The following is a 25399-nucleotide window of genomic DNA, read 5'->3' as shown; positions in this document are numbered from 1 at the left end:
TTTGGGTTTTTGGAATGACTTGCTCATCAGGTTTTTTTTGAATTTTTTTTTTTTTTGTTTGCCACTTGCTCTTTGTCCGTTTTTTTCTTTTTGTTTGCCAGTTCCTAAGTGGCATGCTTAAATTTCAAGCTATGAACAGCGTTATTTCTAGGCTTAAACCAGCATTTGGACTCTTAATTCTATGAAGTAGTCCTAATGGACAGTGCCATTTGGACTATCCTCATAGGCAAGCATTTTCTTCACAAAAAAAAAACGACTGCACAATGAGGACTAAATACTTCAAGATGCTTGTAAAGGACATTTTTCTAATGCTACAAAAATTAGCAAGTTTAAAAAAATCTGTTGGGGAACACTGCAATTGCACTGTCAAATTAGCACAGGAAAAAGCTTGACATGCTTTAACTTGAATGTCAATTTTAAAATGAAAACAACCATTTTAAAAACAAATTCGTGCCAGGTAATCTAAAAAGCTCTAAAGAACATGCATCAAAACTTCAACAGAAGAGAAGAAAGCCCACTAATCTCGTACAATAGAATTAAAATGAGTTAGTAGCAAAAAAGACCTGCTAATAAGCCATTTCAAATATAATTCTATTTTTCAAGTAACAGGGTTGTTCAACAACAAAACTGGATGGCAGTTGTCCAAGTAAAAACATCAGAATGAGTCAAACATCCCAGTGTTGTGTGTGTACCAGACACTGGCGTGCACCATGTAGAAGGAATTCAGCACAGAACTGAACTGAAGAGTTTTGCATCACCCTGCTTGAGAAGATGTTTTGTGTAACATCACATGTGCTCAGTTTAGCACTACAGGGACAGCTTTCAGATGGAGGGGCACCCTGGGCTCTTTCAAAAAAACATAATTGTGCCCACACAATCTTGTAGGCCAACAGCACAGGCACTGGTCAACCCTACCTACAATTATTTTTTACTGACACTTCTGAGTAAGGTTCTTGCCAAGCACTAACTTTTTTTAGCATCAGACTTGGGTTAAATGGCAAGTGGAATAAACACCTAAGTTCATACAGGAATCTAAATGAAAAATGTCATAGTAAGAACTCCTAATATTAATTACTCTGATTAGTTCAAGAAACCTATACGAACATAGAGACAAACCAACCTGAACAGGTGACCCTATAACTCACAGCTTAAACCAAGGGTTTGCCATTGGGTTTTACTTAAGTTAGTGCTGATTAAGTTCTTTCCAAAAGTCTCTGCTGCTCCTGCACAGTTGCCCTCTGCTAAAATCTAGCATAACATGCAAAAATTGATACAATTAAATCTGCATATTTTATTATTAAAGAAAAGGACAGTTTATTTTCTTTTTTGTTCCTTCATATTGGTGTAGTAAAGCTATATTTGCACATTCAGCAGTGTAAGAGATTCTCTCCCTTTAAAGTAGCTACTGAATTCTTTATGTTCTTGCATCTTCTGTTTAAAAAGTGAATTTAGCTTTTGACTTCTAGAATCAAGTAACATATGGTCCTCACTTGATTTTCTTGACATCCTGAAAACTTAGAGATGTTGCTGAAACCTTTGCAAGTTCACACTGCATGGAACATCTACCAGGAGTGACAGGTATGTATTATGTACTGCATTACACCTGAATTCATTAAATCTAGTTCTTACTGAAATAATGTGCAAACAAGGGGTTTTCAAAGTTGTTAAACACTGAAGTGCTTCAATACATCTTGTCTGCAGCAAAATAAGTGTTCCTGCAGAGTGATCTCTTTAATCTCATAAATTTGGGCTTTATTTGATGCCATGGCATCAATACATGACAAACTTACTCACACAGATGATACAACTGACTTATAATCATTAATGCATTATGAAATATGTGAAACAATCCCATGGAAGTCATGAGTAGGGGAAAGATCATAGAACTGAAGTGTACACAAGAAACTGTTTCCAGAGATTTTTCCCTCTTCAGTCACCCTTCATTACTTTTTGACATAGAAAACCTGACCCAAGTTATAATGAAATATTTCACTATGCCCAAAGCTAGGAAATAATAATTATGCAAAGTGTTTGTTGTTTGTTTGGTATTTATCAGTGAAGTGGTAGCTTGCTATACCAGCCTGTACCAGCATAAGGGACATTCATCAACCCTTAACTGCCAAGAGTCTTCATCACTTTGCCTGTAGTTTCTTTACAGGAAGGCCATAGTTCTGCCCTCTTACAACTCAAGTTATCTTAATGCCTAATAACTAACATTTGCACAGTGCCTGCCATGACTTGTTACTTGCACTGACTACTGAGTAATCCCACAACAAAATGTAACTCAAGAGCACATTACACATGTCCAAAAATACTGTGCCCAAATTCTGTTTCTGGGTGACATATCAAGTTATTTTGCCTTTATTCTTCCTTTGCATTTCTCTTTCACAGGAATGATTCCAGCTGCACTTTGAAAACAGCCTCCTCTTGTTTATCTTTGAAACACAATTAGGAGCTCCTCAAGTTGGCCCAGGTATCTGAAAGCTTGCCTATTAATCAGACAGAGTTCTTTAAAAAAGCTGTGCTGGATCAATTCTGCATTTCTCATCTGCTTTCCAATACCATATCAGCAATGAACACATAATTCAGAGCTTATCTCTCAAAGCCCAGTCTTAGGCAGCAGGCAGGCTTCCCATCAGCTGAAATATCAGCCATAGAGTGTAGTCAACAGTTATTCCAGAGCCTCCTCTACTGCTTCTTCCTTCAGCTTGGCTACCTTTTCCCTGCAGCTTTCAGCCTCTTTCCTACACAGACACTCCCTCAAGAACCTTTACATTCTTTCTCCTGAGATCACTGCTCCCACCTTCTCCCACCATTACTGACCACAAGAAATTGTGTGAAACAACAAAGCACTGGCAAACTGAAAGAAGTTAATGTGCCCTTGAAGACTGTACCTCCAGCAGACCTCAAAGGTGAAATACCTACTTAATAGGATTAAGTGTAAGCATGTCTAGCACCACAAAAACTAGAGAGCAGCAGTGTCTGCACAAAAACAGTCTTAAGGCAACAAGGAATGTTAGTATATGATGCTAGAATATACTTACAGCACAGCCTTCAGGAGAAAAAAACACAAAGAATCAAAAAAACTCAAACCATGAGCAGAGATGGAAGTTCAACATAGACTCATGGATCTTAAAAGGGTCTGTCCAAAGTGTCTTGAAGGCACTGCAAAAGTATCTTTACTGCTTGGTGCGTTTTGAGCTTTTTCTTATTGAGAACTAGAGGTTTTCTGCTGTCATAAATAACAGAACCTTGCTTCATTCTGAAGTGTTCCAGGAAAAAAAAAAAACCCAAACTGTATGCATCTAATATATAATCCACTGGAGATTTATCACATTTGAGTGACAAAATACATTCTCTTTAAAGGAAGAGATCAAGTCACAGAAGAAGTGTGGAATTTTTTCCACATTGAAGGGTGAAGCTCCACTGCGTCACTAAGTTATCTAGTGATCAGTTAAATCCCTAGAAACTAAACACATCCAGGTCTTTGCCTGACAAGCCTGGAAGCAGGCACATGACTTGGCAGTAGCTGTTTTTCCAGGCACAGAATAATGGAAAAGATAGAAAAAAAAATTGCATCTTGTTACTGTAGTAATGGAAGAACAAGAATAGTTAGATGTTTTTCTAATCCTGTTTTAAGTTCACAGTGATTTCTATCAATTTAAATATCCTTTCATTTTTCATAAAGTCCTATACCTATTACTAAATTAATTACTAAATTACTAAGTTAATGAATTAATCATGCAATTTGAAGGTGCAGTATCGCAGACTGGCTCGACCTCACTACTTACATACCGTAAATTTCACACTCTATGCATCTGCAGGGTTGTTAATGAGCACAGGCCCTGGCTTCTGCAACAGGCTCCTGAGAGCAACCAACATCAGACTCTCTCTTGCTCCTAGTGGCATCCAGAACCTTTTTGGACAACAATTTTTCATGTTCAACCATTTGGAAGATGCTTCTCAACTGGCTGATCTTGTGGCACTTGGATTATTATCAATCTCTGTAAAAGGAGGGGTAAGCAGGAAGTAGCAGTTGTATTCCTTTCTTACAGCTTTTCATCACTTTACTGGGGGATATTTTGGTGCTCTCTGTTGAACTCAGCCATAAAAAAACCTTCTAACTAGGAATTTTCAGTCTTAAGGAAACACCTTTGTAGTCAAACTGCTTATACATAAGACCACTCTGGCACTCCTATCAGTACAAGTGGCAGATAAACACACCCCATAGAGAAGACGCTGGAATTCAGTCTTGGTAACAAATAAGTCATTACTTATTCCTGACATCCCCTGTCATGCTGGAAATACGCATGAGATAAGAGAAAACTAAAAAAACACAGTGGTCAGGTGATCTTAAACAGTTTGTAAACAAGAAGGTTTCTCCATTACTGGGCTTGTACATTGTTCAAAAGAAATTAATTTCTGGCATGCTCTTGGGAAGCCTCCTGCACCACCGAAGTACCAAGAAACTGACAACATACAGTGGGAAATGTATTCTTACTCAGGTGGATAGCAGATAACATTAGAAACTGAGTGAGCATAATTAAACTCTGCGAATATTTTTCCCATTTTTTCCCTTTACATATTATTATTTGCATAGTTGGCATGTAGAACAAGTTCATCACTCCTTCAATTCACTGCAAATATTTCTGAAATAAAGCCCAGATTCAAGATTGCTGAAATACAGTAATTTCAGCTGTCTCGATACTCTGTTTGCAGGAAATACCCAAAAGAAACACAACACAGTAAAAGCGTGACAAGGGGCAGACACTGTCACATCCATCCTCTTCAACTACAAAAGCACAGCTGCTCTTCTCAGAAACTCTGGTAGAGTGCATAGTTATTGAATAATATGGAAACAGTTCCTGCTTACCCCCATGTGGACTGGAGAACTACTGTTCTTAGCTGTTCAATTATAAGGTAACTCAGCCTTAAGGTTTACAATTTTCCATATACTTTTCCATGTATAGGCAGAGGAGTCTATTAGCTAAAAGCACAGCAAACAGAGGTAGTTGGGCAGTTCATATTTCCTGTTCCATCTAGCATCCAACACACAGGCATTTCTGGTGCAGCTGCTTAAACCAGAGGCCTCGTTACACAGCTGAGCTCAATTACTGCTTCCACTGCGTCATGAACTGGTGTAGAGCACTACAGCAACCAGACTAACCTCCAAAGAGATCCACTTCGGCAGTGGCAGCAGTGACAGTGGTGGCTGTGGCGGCAGCAGCCGTAGTAGTTGTAGTATCAGTAGTTGGAGCAGTAGCTGCAGTAGGCTCTGGGGCAAATGGATCTGAAATCTGTGGCTCAGAGGTAACACCGGAAAGCGCAGCCAGATTATCTATATGCAACCATGTAATGAAGATCAAACAGGAAAGGTAAGGGGAAAGGCAAAGACCACAGTTGCTCAGCTCCAGAAAGCTGGAGCTTTTAGTAAGGAGTCTTAACATACACAGGTCTTAGAAATCAAAAATACTACTCACCCTCTCCCAAGAGATCTAGTGATTGTCCATTAAAATGACAGCAAAATAAAAAAATAGAGTAATTAGTAGAACTGCGAGATTGAAGATGTCCATTAGCCAAATGTTCACTAAATCACATGTCTAGGTTATGTCTGGAACATAATTTCTACACTTGCATTTCTAACATTCAATAAGTTATTCTGACACGACAAAGCACATTCTGTTTAATAACTCCTCAAAACAGAATCAGTCCATCCCTAGAACCCTTCACAGAATAGGCACTAAAGCAAGGGTACTTTAGCAGTGAGCAGCTTGCAAATAGTGCTACTTCAGGATATGATACATGGCATTCCTAGTCCCCAAATATAGTTTGAGAGACAGCCAGGTGGCGGTTCTTGGACTTGGGACAACTGTTAAGTGCAAAATAAATAAATAAATAAATCAACAGAGCAGCTCCTCTTCAAAGGCTTTTTCTGCATTTATGTTAGAGCAAACATGCTCTGCAGGAACAACTAACTCTGTTAACACTTGCTATGAGGAGTATGAATGTTGACAGCCTAAGCATAAGCACACTGGCTCTGCTCCAAGTCTGGCTCTGCAGTCAACGGTTTCTGGAAGCCAATGAAGCATCTTTAATGACACACTTTCCTACTATTTGATGGCCTCTAAGATCAGTCAGATTGAGCTCAAACACAGAAGTTTTGCCTACATAAAAATAAACTATGAGATATAAAAACATGTGAAAACTAATGAGTTTTTCCTATTAAATTTTTATTCTGTAGTTAGGATAGTCTGAGCTCAGCAAACACCTATTTATTAACCAGTATCTCAGTGATGCTCCTAGATTCTTTGTACACATGACAGGGTCATGGGTTCATCTGATCCACAACGAACAGCAAGCAGAGTCCTGATGCTTTACTGTGAGTCAGCATTTGGAAGCAAAATGATTTAAGCAGGCGCAGCCCTATCTTCACAAATTTGTCTTTATTTTACACTTGTAAAACACTTGCAAAAAAAGGCAGAGAAACCCTACATTTAGCTTTTTACAATTTTCAATTTTCTTAATTGGTTCCTTGGGCGAGCTCTTACTTGAGACTGATGGCACAAGCTGAACTAAGTCAAAATACCATTCTGAAAGAGCAGAACAGTACATTAAAAATGCAGCACTCTGCTATCCCATTACCGCACACCAGGTGACTGTCTCACAGCTAGACTTGAAATAAACAACTGTTGGCAAACTTTTAAGTTCCATGACCTTAGTCTTCAATGCCTTTTTGTTATCCAGTTATGTTATAGAACTCAATGCAGTGAAATTACAATTATTCAGCACAGCAATCTACACTTAGTCTTAATATGGGAATGATTGAAAACAGTGGATTTTTGTACATTAATATTAAAGTAACTGTTAGCAAATCCATGTTTTAAGGCACACTGTAAGGTAGTTCAGAGCAAAAATTCAAGTCAGTTTGCTTTTATATCAAAGAGTAAAAACCTCACAAAGATGCAGACTTTGACCTACTGTATTTTTTTGTAATACTATAGTCTACTTGCTAAATGGCTATCTATTCTCCTTGCAGTATCCTGCAGGCACCATATTACCCTATCTTGATGGTCTCTTGATAGCACAGAAGGGTAAATTTTCACAAGTTCTAGGTCATTTGCCAGGTGACATATTGTGTACTCAGAAACACAGTAGGTATACAACAAAATATACAGTGTACTCTACATAACCCCAAATATAATCCACTAGACTAAATATACAGCATATTCCAAAATACATAGAATCTACACTGCCAGTGAGACTGAGAAAAACAGGATTGCTTATTGTTGATATGTACTGATGCTGCAACATGAAGTATTTGATATTCAGATTTTTCCTGGCTATTCTGAACTGCAGCACTCCTTCCAGCTTCATCCCTCTAGTACTATTTTCTCATGAGTTACCACATTAACCTGCTGAAGCCCAGAAGAAAAAGCAGCTCAAGTAGCAGGGAGGCATGGTTACACAGCCTCCCAAAAGTCCTGGCTGGAAGGAAGGTCATCTTGTTCAGCCTTTTGTTCAGAACAGTGCTCCCAACACCAGAACAGGTCAGCCATGGCTCAGACTAGTCAGGTCTTGAAAAATCTCCAGGAATGGAGAGTTTACTAGTTCACATTCAGGGATCTACTTCAGTACTGCCCTACCCTCCAGGTGAAATATTTTCAATCTTTCAGAGAGAAAAAAACCAAAAAACAAAACCAACAAGATTCCAGTGCACTAAGTATTCTGAAAGATATGACTGAGGTATACTTGATGAGGGTAGTGACAATTCTGTCTGTTGGAAAATAGTTAGCTATCCTTTTCTGTCATGGAATAACACTGAGTGCATTACTAGTCAATTTTAAATTTTTTAGTAATTTGGAAAATAAAAACACCTAAGTTCCAAACTATGGTATTTTGTCCAAAAAGAAAAAAATCCACAACAAATCAGCTTTCAATTTCTAAGCAAATCAATACTTTACAATATTACTGGCTACTTATTTGTATTTCTACTGTTGCAGGAATGAGCAATTGCTTTAAAAAGTTAGCTCTTTCAAACATCTCACAAGTTTGTATTCCAGTTCTTGGCAATGACAAAGTAAGACAGATAGGATGCAATCAAAATACTGCAGAATAATTAGTCACAGGCACCCTAGAATAGATGACTCTGGTCTTGCTGTCTGGGTAAGATTATATTTCTGTTAATAAAATTGACATTTGTGGGAAAAAAAAAAAGAAATTAATTCAACAGATTAAACTGGAATATGCAATACAACGTCTACATCACTGCCCTAGCTATCCTCTCATAATGAAGTGGCTGAAATACAGTGTCATCTTTAATGACCTACAACTAAGAAACAGGGACTGCAGAAGCCACCAGCAGCCAGGATGAGCACTGAGAGCAGAGTCAGCATGACTCAGTGTTGCATTCCTGCCGGGAGAGGGCTGACGAGTTCATTAAGCTGCCACACAGGATCTCTGAAGATTACACCACAATGGGTTTACAACTGTGTAAATTAAATCACATTTACTGGCGTAATTCCTTGTTTTAACAGGACAAGAGTGAGCACTGCCCACATTTACTGTGGCCCTCCAGATCACCAGCTGCTACTGCTGCCTGGAACAACAGGGTCAGATTTCAGAGAGCTGGTTAGTTATTCCTGCTTGAAAGCAGTTAGCCCTCTACTTCTATTTCCATATTAATATTCTAAGCACACAAGCGAGATACTTTATTAAAATATGTTAAGGCTTGTCAGAGGTAATCACACTTGCAGCAGAACTAAATTGCCACCATTTGCTTTACATGCATTTTTGTTTTAAAAGCTATTTTTGTTCCTCCTATTGATCTGTGGGCTTTGCTCCAGGAACAGAAGAGCTGGTTTCTGCCCCCACCTTGCCAATAAGCACATAAGCAGTTCTGGTTCTTCTGTTTTGAAGTGCCTACCCTACCTGCTCACCTTCATGCATCCCCTTCCTGCTCACTTTTAGTCACATAATCCTGGCTCCCTCAGCTTTGCAGTCAGACCCTTATAAGCAGCTTATACTATTATGCATATCCCTGGAAAGAAGAAGTAGCCTTGTGCTGCAGAGGGATGCCTGACTTTCAGGTCAGCAGGAGCCTGGGAGTGAGCTGGGAACATCCTGTGCTAGCAGAGAAAGAGGCAGATTTCAGTTCAGCCAGGCAAGGAGATGGAGACTGCAAGAAGGGATGCTGATAGTGAGGTTTCTCTACCTCCCCATGAAGTGCCTCCAGCAGCAGCAGCAGCAGCAGTAGCAGCAGCAGCGCCCGCAGGAGCAGGGGCTGGAGCTGCCTGCCCAGTACCAGCGAAATCTGGCTGAAGATCCAAAAGATCACTGGATGGTTTGGAAGAGCTGCCAAGAAAAGGAAGAAAGACATTAAATACTGGAGGAATTTTTCCATTTTAATAATTTTTTTTTTTAAACATCATGACTGGATTAAGGAATCAGCCTTAGTTTGGATGAAATAGAGACATTTTGTCAGGCTTTATGATTAGAGCAGTGACCGTAAGCACCTCTAGTATAGTGAATCCCAAAAATATGCTACAACCCAGGATGGGAACTTAACTCACTTCCAATTCCTGATAATGGCATTGCAACAGATCTACAAGACTTCAAATCCTTAAAAAAAACCCCAAATAACAAAACAAAAAAAAACAAATAACAAAACAAAAAAACCCAAAAAAACCAAAACAAAACCCAAAAAACCCCCAAACCCCAATCCAAGCCAAACTAACCAAACCAAAAGAAACCCCACCACAACACACAAAACAGAAAATGCAAAATTCCGGGTGGTCCCTAAAAACAGAGAAAATAACTGTTGTGACTGAAACCACCACCTTGAAACCATATTTCATCATGCCATGTCAGAAAGCAAGAAACCTGCATTTCCAGGCAATGAACTGGCTTTAGGTAGAAGAGAATTGGCAAACCTTCTGTGTATTCAATTAGAAAATTAGGTATTTACTTAGGAAACCAGATTTTATTCATCTAGAACGTTCAAATAACAAACAACAGAAGCTCTTTTTTTCAGTGAAGTGCTTCACTTGACACTTAAATTAGTGACATCTTACAGACAAGAGTCTGTCTCTAAGCTTGAAGCTTAGAGTTTTTACATCTCTAGAGTTCAATCACTTCTCCACTTTACAATGAGCAACAGCACTTTGTTCTGGCTTTGACTTGAAAGTAAGGTTCAGATTTTCTCACAGACAAAATGTTTGTTTTTTATTTTAACCTTCAGAAGTTCATTATCTTTGTGCTTCATTAACTGATTTGAAAAGAAAGAAAAGGAAATTAATTCAGCAGTTTTAGAAAGAATTCTGAAGATCAGCGAAGATTACTGTGGACTTGCACATTACTTCAGTCTATTCAATTAGAAGTTTTTATTTTTGTGATTAAGTAGAAGTATTTTTGTGGTTTTTTTGAGTGGGGTTTTTTGTTTATTTGTGTTTTTTGTGGTTTTTTTTGGTTACAGTTTATTTGTGATCTATAGTGGTAGAATAATGTATCCCATTGAAAACTGATATACACTACTTGTAAAATAAGCAAAGCCTCTCATGCAAGCCTCCTCTTACAAGTATGACTTTGGTAGCTACAACAAGCTCAGTAACTCAAACACACTTTTTAGCTTACCTGACTGGAGCAGCTGTAGATGAAGTTGCAAAAAGATCAACTGGAGGAGATGTATCAATAGTTTTTGCTGGAGTAGAACTAGGAGATGTAACAGTCGTGGCTGGAGAAGACTAGAGAAATATTTTAAATATACATTCAATATACCAGCATTTCTCCCCAACCAACTCATGCACAGATTCACCTACTTCAAAACCAAATTTTGACATCAGGTCTTTTTATTGTGAGCTGTTTTCTCCTCTGAATGAATTTAAGGAAGACTGGGCTATGTTTTCAGATGGTAGTAGAGCTGAGAAACACCAAGGTGACTCCAAAGAAGGAAAAAAAGTTTCTACAACTCCTTTATTCTAAAGGAGTTGTTTCTGTAATTGTAAGACTCTTCATTTTGTCTATGGAATGAAATAGCTGTTTGTCCAGAACAGCACCTCAGTACTCTAACCACAGAAATGGTGAGAGAAGAGAAATGGTTAGCAACTAATTAAAAGTGTTTTTTGTAAACCTTCAGAAGAGAGTTTAAAGAGCCATCAACAGCACTCAAGGTTAAGTCCTTAGGAAGATACAAAAGACAGCTCATCCTATGACTTTGCTTCATTAGCTGCACCAATTCTGGATAAAGATACTTCAAGTATGGCAAGGACAGACACCCAGGAGAGTATATTGCAACTCCTCTGTGAACTTGAAGACTCAAGTTACCTTGTGGAGTGTCAATTTAATTCTAAAAGACACTGTAAGCTTTGGTACAGCATCTCACATGCTAGAGAGATTCTTTTCTTAACAACTGAAAACAAGTCCTAATTTTAGAACTTTTTGCCATTCTGACCACTTCCAAGAAGGAAAAAGAATGGCAAATTTGAAGGGATTTTCTTCTGAGTCCTTCTACTGCCATCCCATCATCATAACTCTACCAGATGGGTGAAAGCTTTCTACTCTCTCCTCAAAGCTTTAGTAAGGTTTGAGGCTATCATGGTCTCAATCCCTCATGTGCAACAAGGAAGATGTGGCTGAAGCTGTAAGAACACTTTCTGAGCTGTCATGTAGGTCTCACCAACTGCTCTCATATTAAACAGCAGAGTTGGGGGGGTTACATTTTGTTGTTTTCATTTGGTTTTGTTGTGGGCTTTTTTTGTAAAGGGCCTTTCAGAAAGAAATTTAAGAGCTTTCTCTAGAATCAAATATTGAACCCCCTGCATTAGAGTCAGAAGATTTCATTGAGTTTTTCCTCCATAACACCTATTATGAGACACAGCTATGGTACCTGGCAATGCTCCAGGGATACCAGGAGCTATCACTAACACCATAAAGCTCATTAGTTTATTTGACACTCAATTCAAGGCATTTTCAACTTGGCAACTCTTGCTTTAAATTAAGGTCAGCAGCCTCACTAATGAAGGTCAATTCTGAAAATAGATATATTGGATGAAAATTTTCTTCCCTTCTTCCTGGTTTTTGGTTATGAATGTGGTTTTGAAAGAGTCAGAACTTCCTCCTAAAAAGCCATGGAGGGAGTGAAGGAGTGAAGGATTTGGAGGAGAAATACCCTGGAGCAAGTTTCTTGGTGACATGAGAATTAAGGGGAGTGAAAGGAAAAAAAAAAAAAAAAATGAGATAAAAATACATGTATCTTTTATGCTTTCACAAGGAGCAATCATCACATCCAGGTAAAGTTCCTTAACATCCTGACTGGTACAAGCACTGCAGCCCTTCAGATCACTGACATGCTCTTATGGAGCCACTATTTATAAAGCCATTGAAAGATAAAATTTTGTCTCTTAGGAGGCAAAGTCTAAAAAGTAGATTAAGAGATGGAAATTTAACTCCTTACAATGTTCTAAACCATATCACCTGAACAAGAATTATCTAGTACAGCAACTGGCAGTATTTACCTTGCTCAGAGGAGAAGGAGCCCCAGATCTAGGAAAAAAAAGGGGGTTTTCAGATAAGTACAGCTTTGAAACTATGTTTCTGGTCAGCAAAACTCTTGCAAAAAGACCAAAACCTAAGCATGAAAGCTTTCTGAAGATCTCTTCAATTGCATGCCCTCCACATTTCTCAAACTTTCATGTGCCACTTTAGACAAGGAATGTAAATTTTACTTTAAATCTTAAATTAATCTTTTAAGCAAACTGTCATCGCAGGATTATTCTGCCTTTTAAATAAGCTCTACTAAATGGAGGAAATGCAGAGATGCATGCAAACATCTTGCTTTGGAGCTTACAGGACCCAGCAGGAAAGAGTTACTGGGGCAAGATGTCACCATATTAGAAAACCATGCAACAACAGCAAAGAACCACCAATACTGAAGCAGTTATCTAACATAAGCCTTCTGAGGATGTGTCAGCAAGTTTTCAAAGTCTACTTTTAAAGAAAGTCTGAGTTACTTGAAAATAACTACATTTAAAAGTATGAAAACAGTGAGTTGGAAAGTTCAAGCTGAAAGTTCTCCCACATGCACAAAAATCACACTGACAGAGCCTTAATCATAACTTAAAATGCACGTCAGTGCATTTGTTTGCTTTCATTATGAGGTATGAAAATGCTGCTACATATTTTTAGAGCTGCTTTGATCTAAGAGATGAAAGGAGGAGTTGAAGATAAAGCTGCACCAGTATTGAACTAGCATCCATCCCGTAAGTTACTTGAATTGGATAAGTCCTAGGAGCTGTAGAACAGATTAGAAGATTTCCAGATCTTTTAATCACAGAAATGACAAAAAAATAACTTAATGACTATATACAAAAGCAAAGAACAGTTTAGCTCAACTCAAAGAAAATATCTAAGTGTCCGAGAAAATCTTTTAAAAACACACATGACCATGCCTGCAAGCAAGTGATATGTAAAGGTATGTACTTACCCTTCACTAAATTGCAAGGATAGCAACAGTAAAAGAGAAAAACAGAGGTTTAGCTTAATCCTTCCTACACTTAGCCATGGCAAGCATCTAGTATGAAGATGTAAAACCATTAGAAATTAAATAAATTTTGATGACAGAAGCCTCAGCAGCATGCAAACTCCCAGTTCCTTCTAGTTTTCTTCAAATAATTTTAGTTCATTTTGGAAAGCGTCTAGTTTCTCTGTGTGCTTCCCCCACCACCATTAACTAAGATTAAACCAGCCATTAAGATGACTTTGTAAACAAAAGGAAAAGCCTTGTCTCATTTTCTAAGTGACAAAAGAAGGTTGGGGAGGCAAACCTAAACTTCAACTAATCTCACACTGTCTATTATGATACATGGTACAACATATATACCTACTTGTTGCCAGGTTTTTTTCCTTCCAGTGAGTTTAGATGTTGCTCAAGGGTCTCCATGAGACTGCTGGGAGCCTTGAAAGGGAAGAGAAAGATACACACCTCAGTGTATTGCAGTGATCTAACCAGACTTTGAAATCCAGCACCAACTTCCCTGAAGTCCATTATGTGCGCGCTCATGCAGTTACTTTATTTACACCAGCGTGGAAACAGTGGATTTCTATGCTAGAAGTATTCAGGCAAAGCCAGTTTTCAAAAATGTATTACTTCACCCAGATTTGCAGAGAGAAAACGTTAACCTCCACTATACAGCACCTGAAGCCTAAATCCAGGATGTGCTGCTCATCATGGTGTAAATCAGTATTAAACACTGACAACAGCACAGGCACCCACAGGGTTGATTTTAAGACTCAAAGGTTCAAACCTTCAGTTTGGCTTGAAGTCAGACCCTCCAACACCTCTTTCATGACCAGAGGGTTAGAAAGCATTTGCAGCCTAAACAAAACAAAGTCCTTTTCAACGCCCCCCAGAAGGAGCTACCTTTGGCTCAAGACTCCCAACATCACAAAACCTTACAGCTGTTCTCAAAATGGTACCCTGGCACAGGTTACTAGCTTGAAGTGAAGAAAGACTGCTATTTCAGACATCTATAAAAAACTAGGCTTTTTCAGACATCCCTGATCTTAGGCTTTATTTTAAGCAACCGTTTTGTGGTCATCAGCCAATACCCACAGGCACTTGCTGTTACAATGGCAGATAGAAAAAGTAGTCATAAATGCACACTGGGCTTAGTTATTCCAGTATAAAAATAGAATCTGGATAAGTAGACTCCTAGAAGACCAACAAGCAGGGAAGAAATCCTTGAGAGACACAGTAGCATATAATAACTGAATATTTCATCAGGGTTACAAGTTCATCAGTCTCTAAACAGGGAATTCTCTTTATCAGTCTCTTTCAGATCAACCACGATTCCTGACAGCAATACCTATGATGTTTTTCATAAATAACTTCTTTAATTTCAGGGCAGACGTAATTACCAAACAAGTCAGTGTGTGATGCTCGGAAACAGCCTCTCCACTGCTCCTGTACTGGAAAACCAGCTAGCTGGCTGCATCAGATATTTCAGGATGCATAGCACCTGCTAGTACCAATGCACAGCTGGGTACTTGCAGTACACATTGATTTGCAATGCATATTGATTTCAGCATTAAACCCAGTAACTTAACACATCCAGAAATTTAAAATGCTCAAAATAATCTCAAATGACAGATTGAGTTTAAATACATCCTACGTATATAAGCAATGAAGAGACACCTTGACCTTGCTTCTTTTACAGGCATATTTATTAACTTTTAATTCATTTGGGCATAATAAGAATTGGTTAAACACAAGTGACCTAGTTATAATAACTCTTCAGCAGGAAGTAAGGCAAAGAAAAAATAAACTAAAAAATCCAGAGAGATTCAGACTTTTACACACTCAAAAAGGCTTTATTTTAAGATACACATTGTGAGACTTTAACATGCAAGTAAATGCTATATTTTTTAAAAAAAAAAAATTTAAAAAAAGATTGCGTGATTTACTGTAACCAGTTACCTTTAGACATTTTAGATAGCTTTCCAACATATACTAATATGAAGATTTCTTAAAAACCAGCAGGGCAATATAAAACTTATCTATCAAACAGAACTCAGAGAAGCAGCTTCAGAAAATTTCTACCCAGATGCAACAATTTGGAAAGGCAATACTATCTGGTACCCAATTTGCAACAGTGGACATCACTTAATTTCTTCTAAATACTGCTTTGACATTAGATAATCTATCAGTGCTGGAACTTCAGATACGGGTTCCCCACCAGCTAATAGCAGCAAAACTGTCATACTTTAGGAAATGGTAGTAAATAAAAATGAGCCAAAATTTTTAGCTGCTAAGATGCCTTCTCATCCTCCAAACCTTTGCAGCCAAACTATGAAGTCCAAAGATGACAACTATCAACTTGAATTACACAACTGGGACTGCTTGTCTAGATTTACGGAGTATGTACACACGGAGTGTCAGCACAACCAACTTCTTGCAGAATATTATTGGCTATTGCCACGGCTTGCTACAGGAACTTGGGTATACCATTGATACTACATAGAATTATGTACTAATTGCTAGATGAAATTCAGTTTTATTATCCACCTTTTACTTATTTCTCTCTGGAATACGCTGCTGAGATCTTATATATAGGCTATACAACATGTTTCAGGCTAGCCTTAGCAAGTGAGTCCCAAGCAGCCTTTGGGAGAATAGAGCTGCGAGGGACTACCTGAGCAGAGACTGAAGTGGTCGGGAAGTTGGATGAGATGGTCATTGTAGACCCCTTCTTTCCAAAAGAACTGATCTATTTTAAAGTGTTGGCTCATGGAGTGGAAGGGACCGTCTGGTAATGGTAACTAAGGTGCTGCTGAGCAAGTGCAGCACTGACTGATGATGCAGAACAGGCTGGAGCAACAAAAGCAGAAGCACATAAAAGTGCCACAGAAATCTATAAAGTAAATTTCATTTACTGGGTTCCAGGTGATTTCTCCTGGTTTAAGGACTTAGTTCATCACTGACTGCATTGTGTTAAAAAAGAGCCCCTGAGGTGCAGAGTTAAGGGAAGATACTAAGTCAGCTCTTTCAAGATTAGTTCTGGTATTGCACATGCTGTTTTTGTCTGCTGAAAGAGTGGCCAGGCTTTATAGCCCTGTTGTATTGGAAATCCACAAAGATTGATTATCTCCACCTTCTCACAATGTCTCACTTTGCAGAATTTTTAAGCGGCATTTAACTAAAAAACTATTCTGATGTTAATTTAAACCAGGCTTTTAAGATGTTACCAAAAATTGCATGAACAAAAACTATATGAACAGTTGGGGTTTGCAGCTGCTAAGTAGTTTGGGTTGCTCTTCTGTTCCCATTTTACTGACATCAAAACTGCCACAGGTAAACTCTTCAGCATGTATCTCCTCCTCTAAGTAAATATCCTCTTCACATTAAACACAAAGCCAGACACCCAGGCCAATTTGCAAGTGATACTTAAAATAGACCAGCAGCTACAGCATGTTTGGTGGTATGACTTCACCCACATTCACATTCCTGGTGTGCTTTCCTAATTACAGAACTTTTATTTATTACACAAATCCAAGAAGACTACAAGAGAAGCTTACCTGTGTAAGATCAGGGATATCACCTTTGTCAATTCCAACTTGCTGTGGAGATAAAATAGTAAAGGTAAAATCTAAGTGCATCATTCCACTGCAGCAGGCATTAATTTTGAGTAGAACTGCTCTTCAAGCTATAATGCACCCTGTCTTTAGAAAAATACTACAAGGTTAGAAAGGACATTTCCATCCTTCCAGTAGCTACCTTCAACAGCCTGCAGCAGTCTTTTTTTCCCCAAAAAAATTAAATATCCATTTAAAATAAAAGGATAAGAAAATGGAGCTTGATTTCACATGCATGAAACTCATACTCCACTGAAATACACTGGTCATATATACCATTGTCTCAGAGGACAGCAAATTAAGGTCTAAGTCTGCAATCTTCTATTAGTAGCCTATTAATATTAATTAATATTCTGTTGCTTCACACTATGGCTCTTTAGAGTGACTGCTAGCTCAACTTTTTCAGAAGAGCAGCAAGCTCCACTGCACCTTGTAAATCTGAAGCAGAGTCACTATAACCCCTGTCCAAAAAGTTGACCTGTGTCTCTGAAGTACTTTGCTCCCTCAAATTCAATATTCATATCTGACATTACAAGTCATTAAAGAGCTTATCAAGCTTCTCCGTAGATAAGTGAATTAGCAAAGAAACAAACTTTTTATTCAGCTCATTACTACTGTCCATTATAATAAAGTATGAAACACAGAAAATGTGCACCCTGTGCCAAAGAGCCAACTTCCACAAACGAGAATCCAGCAAAGGAGTTAATTAACCATGTAATATTCCAATTATCCACATAAGAGGATGATAACAAGGAACAAAGCCAGGAAAATCTCACATATACAGTTAACTTAATGTTGGCTGCACAGACTAAAAAAACAGACTTAAAATATCTGCAAGTTTCTATTCCCAATTGCTGTATCTTCCTCTAATGTTCAACTCTGTCCTAGAAGTATGCATTTATCACAGCAGTTCTCAAAAATATTGGAACATTTGAAGTCATGTCATCTGTTAGTTTAACCAGGAAAGTTTGGGTTTGGCTGCACCATAGAGACATGTAGAAGTCCTACGTGGGCTTAACTACAAGACCTGAAGAAGCAGATCCAAGATCCAGATCCACTTGGATGTATCCAGTGGATCCAAGAGCCCTTAGGACAGATGCTTAACAAGTGCAATTAATATTTTACATTGGTGCTAAAAAACCAACAACAACAAACCCCAAACAAAGAAAATCACAAAACACTTAAGTGCCAACCTCCAAAAGACCAAAAGCCACTTACCTCTGCAACTTTAAGAAACTCTGATACTCTGGTCATTCGAGTTAGAAATCGTTTGTAGATTTCAAGAGCATCTTTACATTGTCCCTTTTTCATTTCAAAAAATTTCTCTGAAGAAATAATATGGTAAATGTCAGTTGTCTTTCATTAGATGTTGTACCAGCAAGTCTCATTTTCAGAAAAATCTTGTGTCAAGAATATGACACTACATTAACATTTACTACTTGGACATTAATCTAGTGGCATCTCTTGCCTAGTATAGTTTAGAAGGTGGGCTTGCTGAGCTGCTAAAGAATTACATAGACCATAAAATTGAACCCCAGCTAGCCATAGCATTGTGTGTGACGTCAACTACTTTCTTAAAAACGTTTTTTAAAAGTAAAAACTTTTTACTTTTTTAAAAACTGTAAAACTTTGTAAAAAAACTTTCCTTTTTTTAAAGTAAGAATAACTACTCAACTTAAAGTTTAAAATAATTGAGGATACTTAAACACATATTAGTATATGTCCTCTCCAAATTATCTTCACTCCAAAGAACTCTGTTTTTTCCACTTAAGTAAGTCTCTAAAGTCCATTTATGTCCATTATTAAACACAGCTGCCACATATTTAAACCCAAACTTACGCTTTATGTAGCAGTAGACAGTGAAATTTCAACTGAATTTTTATGCCCAACCCATTGTGTCGTGATCACACCAGGCTGCCTGAGCTTCAGAACATGCTCACAGCCTCCTTTACACTTTGGAGGTTGATGGTAGGTAGGGTTGCAGATGAGGAATGTTATTCAGGAGTATATTACTTCATACAAGGCTATCACATAACATTATCACCCTCAACAACTACCTGAAAGGAGGTTATAGCCAGGCGAGGGCTGGTCTCTTCTCCCAGGCAACTAGCAAGAGGACACAGTCAGACATAAGCTGTGCCAGGAAGGTTTAGGCTGGACATTAGGAAGAAATCCTTCACAGAAATGGTGATCAGACATTGGAATGGGCTGCCCAGGGAGGTGGTGGAGTCACCATCCCTAGGGATGTTTAAGGAGAGACTGATGTGGCACTCAGTGCCATGGTCTAAGTGTAAGGTGGTTTTCAGTCACAGGTTGAACTCAATGATCTCAGAGGTCTTTTCCAACCCAATTGATTCTGTGATATATAACAGAAGAATGTGAGCATCTTAAAAATGCAAAGGCTTCTAACTTTGCAGGACATATTACACATGCTCACACAGCACTGTACGTTTTTTTAGCACAGAGATGGCCACTGTCCAAAGTATCCATCTACACACTTTTAATGACATGTGATGATCCAGCCTCAGATAAACACTAATGTAAGAGGATACAGCTTAAAATTTTCCCTCATTTCAGAATACAAGGATCAAGAAAAATGTAGCTTTAATGAAAGTTAAGTAAAAAAGAGCAGATCTGAAACTGACACTTCAGTCACGTATGGTATGTGAGATAACAGCCAGGTTACTCACCTAGTAAGTTAATAACCCCATCATTGTAGCAAGCAAAAAGTTTGATGAGATCTTTAAAGAGAAGCATGAATGCAGCATTTATGACACCATTTGTCAGTTCATTTGGATGAACCTACAAATAAAACATCAGTTATATACAAAACAAGCGTCAAATGCAATCAAACATTTTGGCTTGTACCAATTATTTGATGCTGTTATAGACAGAATCAAGCACTGAAGCACTAAGACACTAAACAAAAGCTTTGGTTAGCAGATCAAGGATTGCTTTCTTCACCACTCCAAAACAATCCCCTACATCAGAGGAGCATCCACATCAACAGTAAACGTCTTAGTCTTGTCTCCTTCGCCTACCATGAAGAAGAGGAAGGCAGGGATGCTGTTTACAGTTTTAATGAAATGGACAAAAGATGTCAGTTTACAGCAGAGCTCAACAAAAACTTAATAGTCTATGAGACAATGTATTTGAACTAATGATGTCAAGATCCTTTCTCACATTAACTTGGAAAGAAAATATGTACTCATTAAAAGTTCTTTCTTTTATTAAAAATATCTCCTCTTCTGAAAGAACTATCACAATTCTTATGCCATTTAAGGAATGGAAAGCAAAATGAGACATGCATTTCAAAGCCTTTCCTCTGAGAGCTGTAGTAGGCTCTGCCTTCCACCTCAAAGTGTACCTTGCTGGCCACCAACAACAGAAGAACCAATTCCTTCAAAAACCTCTTTGAAATGTTACGCTGTGGCTCCACAATTGTTGTGGCTACAACAATTGATTCCTGGTTTTATCCTTAGGTCAGATAAACAATCCCACCAGCATTTATTACAGGGTACACAGTAATTTCTATGAACAACCCATATTAAACTTCAGCCGATTCAGTCCACAGTTGAAAACCAGATGAAGATTTTGAGGAAGCCAAACAATGTATATGTGGTATTTTAATGGGGTTTTCCCCCCCCACCAAAAGAAGTTGGATGCCAAGAGACAGAAAATAGTGTTCATCCTCCTTGCTTTGTCCATTTCTTCCCCCTCACTGATGCAGAAGATGAAACTCCAAGTTCTCTCTCTCTACAAAACCAAAAGTGCAATCTTTACATTTCATACATATGGGCAAAGGCCATCCATATCTCAGTGGGACACTGAAAAGGGGATTTTTTGGCCCTCACTTAGGGATGATGAGTAAAAGCATTACCTACAAGGTGAAATGTGTTCATTATAATGCATCATTTATAAGTCACTACCCAGTGTTAATAGCAGGTCAGCTTCAATACATACATCAAATTCAAGTAGTGCATCAATTTGTTCCTGTAATATTGGCATACTCTTCAGCAGCTTTTCAGGAGCCATTGTTCTCATTACACCTTCAGCTCTGCAAGAGGGAATACAGATCAGAAGCTATGCTCTTTCCTCTCTCCTTTTCCCCAAACTGATCTATGGTCTAAAATTTATGCTTGAAGCACCTATAACTCATTTCAAACCATCTCAAAAGCACAGTCTGATTCTCCTGCTTCTCATGCCATCATGAGAACACGAAAAATCCTTTATCCAGCCACCCTTCCTAACAGCAAGTGAGGAAAGGTTTTGTGTTAGAGTGATGAATGCAGGAGATTGATCTCTTTATGGAATGATGACACTGGGAGCTTAAATGACAAACTAGAAATACTGCCACGGAAGTACTTAGAGAACTGATCTACTTTGTGCACAGTTTGTTATGAATAACCAATGACAACTCACAGCTGACATGTCCATGGATGTGTAGCATTTCTTAAGTGTCATCCACAGTCTTATAGCAGTCTTCAAGCATGGTCACTTTTATCTCTGATTATGACAAACCTGCACAACCATCATTATGTATTGCCCCGTTCTTGCTGCAGACAGGTATAGGTATATTTGTGCAGACTGGAAATGCATACCACTATTCTTACTTATTTTATGCTACATTCTGAGGCAGCACCTTGTTCTGAGCACCAGAAATAACAGGTAGAGAAAACCTTTCCAGGAATTCAGAGCAAGGCAGGAACAGTAGGATCCCCAGCAGCCCAAACTTAAATTTGTTTAACATCAATTGTTCAAGAGCAAACTTGTATGGTCCTCACTAAGGGAATAGCATCCAGCTACACAGCAAAGCTGCCATGGTACACCCTTACACTTTCTGGCTGTTTCAGAAGCAGGAGAGAACAGCCTGGTTTGCAGTGATGCCTGCATTAACAGGTCAGAATCCCAAGCTGCAGAACACACCAGAACTGCCAGAAGGATCCTGTATGCAACTCATGATGAGCAGGAGCATCTTTAGTATGCACTCAATCGAGCTGCACCTTCATTAAGCCACTTGCTGTGTCAACTGTGCTTCAAGAGAGCATCTAGAGCCCTTAAAGTCCCAGTTAGAGGAGTCAGAGACCAGAAAAATGCTCTCAAAAATACCAGCACACTACTCTGGGCTGGGCCAACTGTTTTTTTAACACAGCTCTTGTGAGAAATAAAACCAGCAGTTTGCAAACTTATTCTGTTCAGTTTATAACTGTTTGCTCTGCTGCCTGCTAAGAACTTCAGGTGTTCACTTCAGGCTTTGTTTGCAATCAGCCACCTTTCTTAGGGAAAGTGTCTGGAGAGTAAGGAAACATCCTAAACATAGTTTCAGAGTGTTTCCTTCTCCAAATCCTAAATGCAGCCTCACTGCAGCCAAATTTAATTAGGGCAAGATTTAAAACTAGCAGTAAAAGCCCCCAGTTTTGCAAGGCACCTTACTTCAGTCTTTAATATTTGTCTTACTACCCAGTCTTTCCTCTCTTCTTTAACCAATTACAAGTACTTTAAAAATCAGATTTTTCATTGTAGCTACACAAAGCATATAACAACAAAGTCACTGAGAAACTAAAACTAAGTGTAATGCCACAAATAAGATTTTCATGGTTCAGACAACCTTATTAATTTACATATCTAAACTTTGCTTACCCTTTCTTCACTCTTGCAAAGTCAAATGCCATTTGTCTGTAGGAAAATGCTTTTTCATTCAAGTATCTACTATAACGCCTTATAAAGGTGGACATGTCATAACCTGCAAAAAACAGTTTCACATTTTACATTTCATTTTCATGCTTGTTCAGAAGTTCTTTAGTAAATGTTAATATACAGCCAACAGACCCCAAGATTATGTGATTTCTGTTACACTATGAAATTTCACATACAGAACAGGCATCACAAGACATCTTTCAGCTTCTGAAGAAAGATCAGTAGTGGTACACCAAAACAATCTACCACTGTCCTCTGTTTCCAACTGATTCATGCAATGCACCAGTGGCATGGTTCTGGGGGAAACCTGACAGAGGCCCCTACATAGTTATGGGGTAACACTACTTGATGGCCAAAAAGTTACCCCTCTATTAGCAAGGAAAAATACCAACTTAACAGAAAGTTTTTACTTAACTGGCACATGACTTCCAGGACAAAGCTCAAGTTCAACTTGAACACTCTTGATGTTTCATGTATGTTAGCCACTCTGACTCTTACAAGGACCTTCAAGATTCCCCTGACTTGGGTTTACCAGAATGAAGAAATCATGATGACATCATCAGAGATTATTGCCTTCCTTGAACCGTTACACCAGAAATACTCAAGACACATAATATTGTACAAGGCACCTCAAACTTCAGTGATTTTCAAGCCTATGACATCTGAGCAGTTAGTATTACAGCCTATCCTCCCAAGTTTCTTCCTCTAAGCCACAGAAACGTGTGTAGAAGGCAACTCCTCTTCAGTTCAGGTCCCTTTTTGCTACCTTTCTAAAAATCCACACCCCTCAATTTAGTCATTGACTGTATTTTCCCTTAATATCTCCCATCATTCAGTATCCCTGCCAACTCAAGCATAGCACTACCAAATCTCATGCCTCATTATCTATGATACACTGTGTATTATCTATAAAATGGCAATTTAAGTTTAAAGAAAGTGGTGAAGAACACAAATGCATGCATTTAACAGAATTGTTGCCAAACACCAGTGTCTTTGAGTATACATATATGAATGACATATATATATATGTCATTTGTATATACACATATATCATGTTTAGCTTAGATGAACACACTCTTAGTATTTGTTTAGCTTTGTTCCATCTGTTACCACATCTAAAAGATGCTGAAAGTGTTTTTGGTGTCACATGTCTACATCAAGAGATGAAATAATGTGGCATTGCTTCGAATTTGCCCATTATTGTAGCATGTCTGTAGACTGCATACAATTTACAAATATTCTCTGACAGCTGAGGAGTTATATTTTCTCTTTTTTCTGGTAGAGCTACCATGAAACAAGCTTTTCCTCTATTAATTGAGGACACAGGAAAATTCACTAATAACTCCAGAGGGAAAAGTAGAAAAGCTTTTTAAGATTCAGAGGGAACAAGTCCTTAGCTTCTGCCTAGACCTTTCTAAATTCATTTACTCAAATCAAATCAAATCCAACCGGTTCTTTTGGTGCCAAGAGCCCTACCATTAAGAAGTCACAGATAATGCCTAAAAAGCACAGTGTCCCCAAGCAAACGAATTACCATTTAAGACTGAGTAAAACCCAAAAAAACTAAACAAAAAGTTCTCCATTTCAACATTTACCACCCATAAGAGCTAAGGAGATAGCTGACCCAGCCCAGATTTCAACCAGCACTTAAAGAATTTGTACAGTTCCACCTTCTGTGTAAAAATATTGCAGGAGATGAGAAATATTATTCTGAAGTTATCTAGCAGTTCACTTGCATTCCTGTATTTGCTAAGTACTTATAAAAAGGCTTCAGTAGCACATTTTTATATTATTTATATCTTATGAATGAAGGAGCAAATTAACAATAGTATCTTATTTAAAATCTTGTTAAGATTCTAGATATAAGTAGGCTTACCATGAGATCCACTTTTGTCCAGAAAATTGCTGAGATTGAACAATGTGTTTCTAGAGGCCAGGTACTGAATAAATCTCTGCAACACAAAGCAATTTTTCTTATCACAGGTTGTATCTGAAGGCTTTGTACCTTCTAGCAGCAAGATCACCAGTCTACTTTCAGCATACAACATGAAACCACTCATTTTTTTCTTAGCCTGCAATATCGTCCCCAAAACATCCTGTCCATTCAGATTAACTACTTTTAGTCAGAATCCCTAGTAAATATTCTACTGTACATATATATATATAAAGATTATGTGCAAAACACAAAGAATATTGTGAAAGGAGCAATAAAAATGTTTAATTATCAGGGATCTGAGGGAGCTCAAGACTTAACTACTTAAAAAGCACATATCCAGGCTATTCCCAGGCTTCTCAACCCAGCAGCCCTCAGTTTCAGCCAAGCTGAGGGCCTGCTTTAACAACAAGCAAAGCCCCTCATCAAATAAAAGGACTTACAGCTTGAAACAGGTAGAGAAATCAGATGAGAACATTGAACAAAACTTGGAATGGAAAAAATAGGAGTAAGAATTTACACTGTGAGAAGTTCATTGCATGAAAACACTTTATATACAGACAGGGAGGAACTGTTTCACAGTCATACTGAAGTTGTTTCACAGTCACACTGAAGTTCCTTAAATGTGCTGTCACTTTTTATGCA

At 38.2% G+C, this 25399-nt stretch overlaps 1 protein-coding gene across 23 annotated transcripts in view; it reads right to left on the bottom strand.

Annotated features, from left to right (window-relative positions):
• Positions 1–25399, bottom strand: part of SNAP91 (synaptosome associated protein 91) — a 63423-nt gene that overhangs the window by 18756 nt on the left and 19268 nt on the right. For 21 of the 23 annotated variants that reach the window (XM_088053586.1, XM_088053591.1, XM_014263684.2 and 18 more), the window contains exons 4-15: positions 24698–24773; positions 22765–22867; positions 21088–21181; positions 19815–19926; positions 18343–18449; positions 17068–17109; positions 13878–13948; positions 12510–12537; positions 10630–10739; positions 9212–9351; positions 5481–5495; positions 5168–5338 (exon numbers count right to left, since the gene is read on the bottom strand). In XM_088053586.1, coding sequence (XP_087909712.1) covers positions 5168–5338; positions 5481–5495; positions 9212–9351; positions 10630–10739; positions 12510–12537; positions 13878–13948; positions 17068–17109; positions 18343–18449; positions 19815–19926; positions 21088–21181; positions 22765–22867; positions 24698–24773 — 1069 coding nt within the window. The remainder of the gene's footprint in view (positions 1–5167; positions 5339–5480; positions 5496–9211; positions 9352–10629; positions 10740–12509; positions 12538–13877; positions 13949–17067; positions 17110–18342; positions 18450–19814; positions 19927–21087; positions 21182–22764; positions 22868–24697; positions 24774–25399) is intronic. The other 2 variants (XM_088053606.1, XM_014263678.2) reach the window with 1 other exon arrangement.

This window comes from Pseudopodoces humilis, chromosome 3 (genome assembly GCF_049639895.1).
Source record: "Pseudopodoces humilis isolate 2021_Gansu_Grassland_sample_001 chromosome 3, ASM4963989v1, whole genome shotgun sequence".
Lineage (NCBI taxonomy): Eukaryota > Metazoa > Chordata > Aves > Passeriformes > Paridae > Pseudopodoces > Pseudopodoces humilis.
The sequence above is the reverse complement of the archived record's forward strand: the minus strand, read 5'-3'. Positions and strand labels throughout refer to the sequence as shown.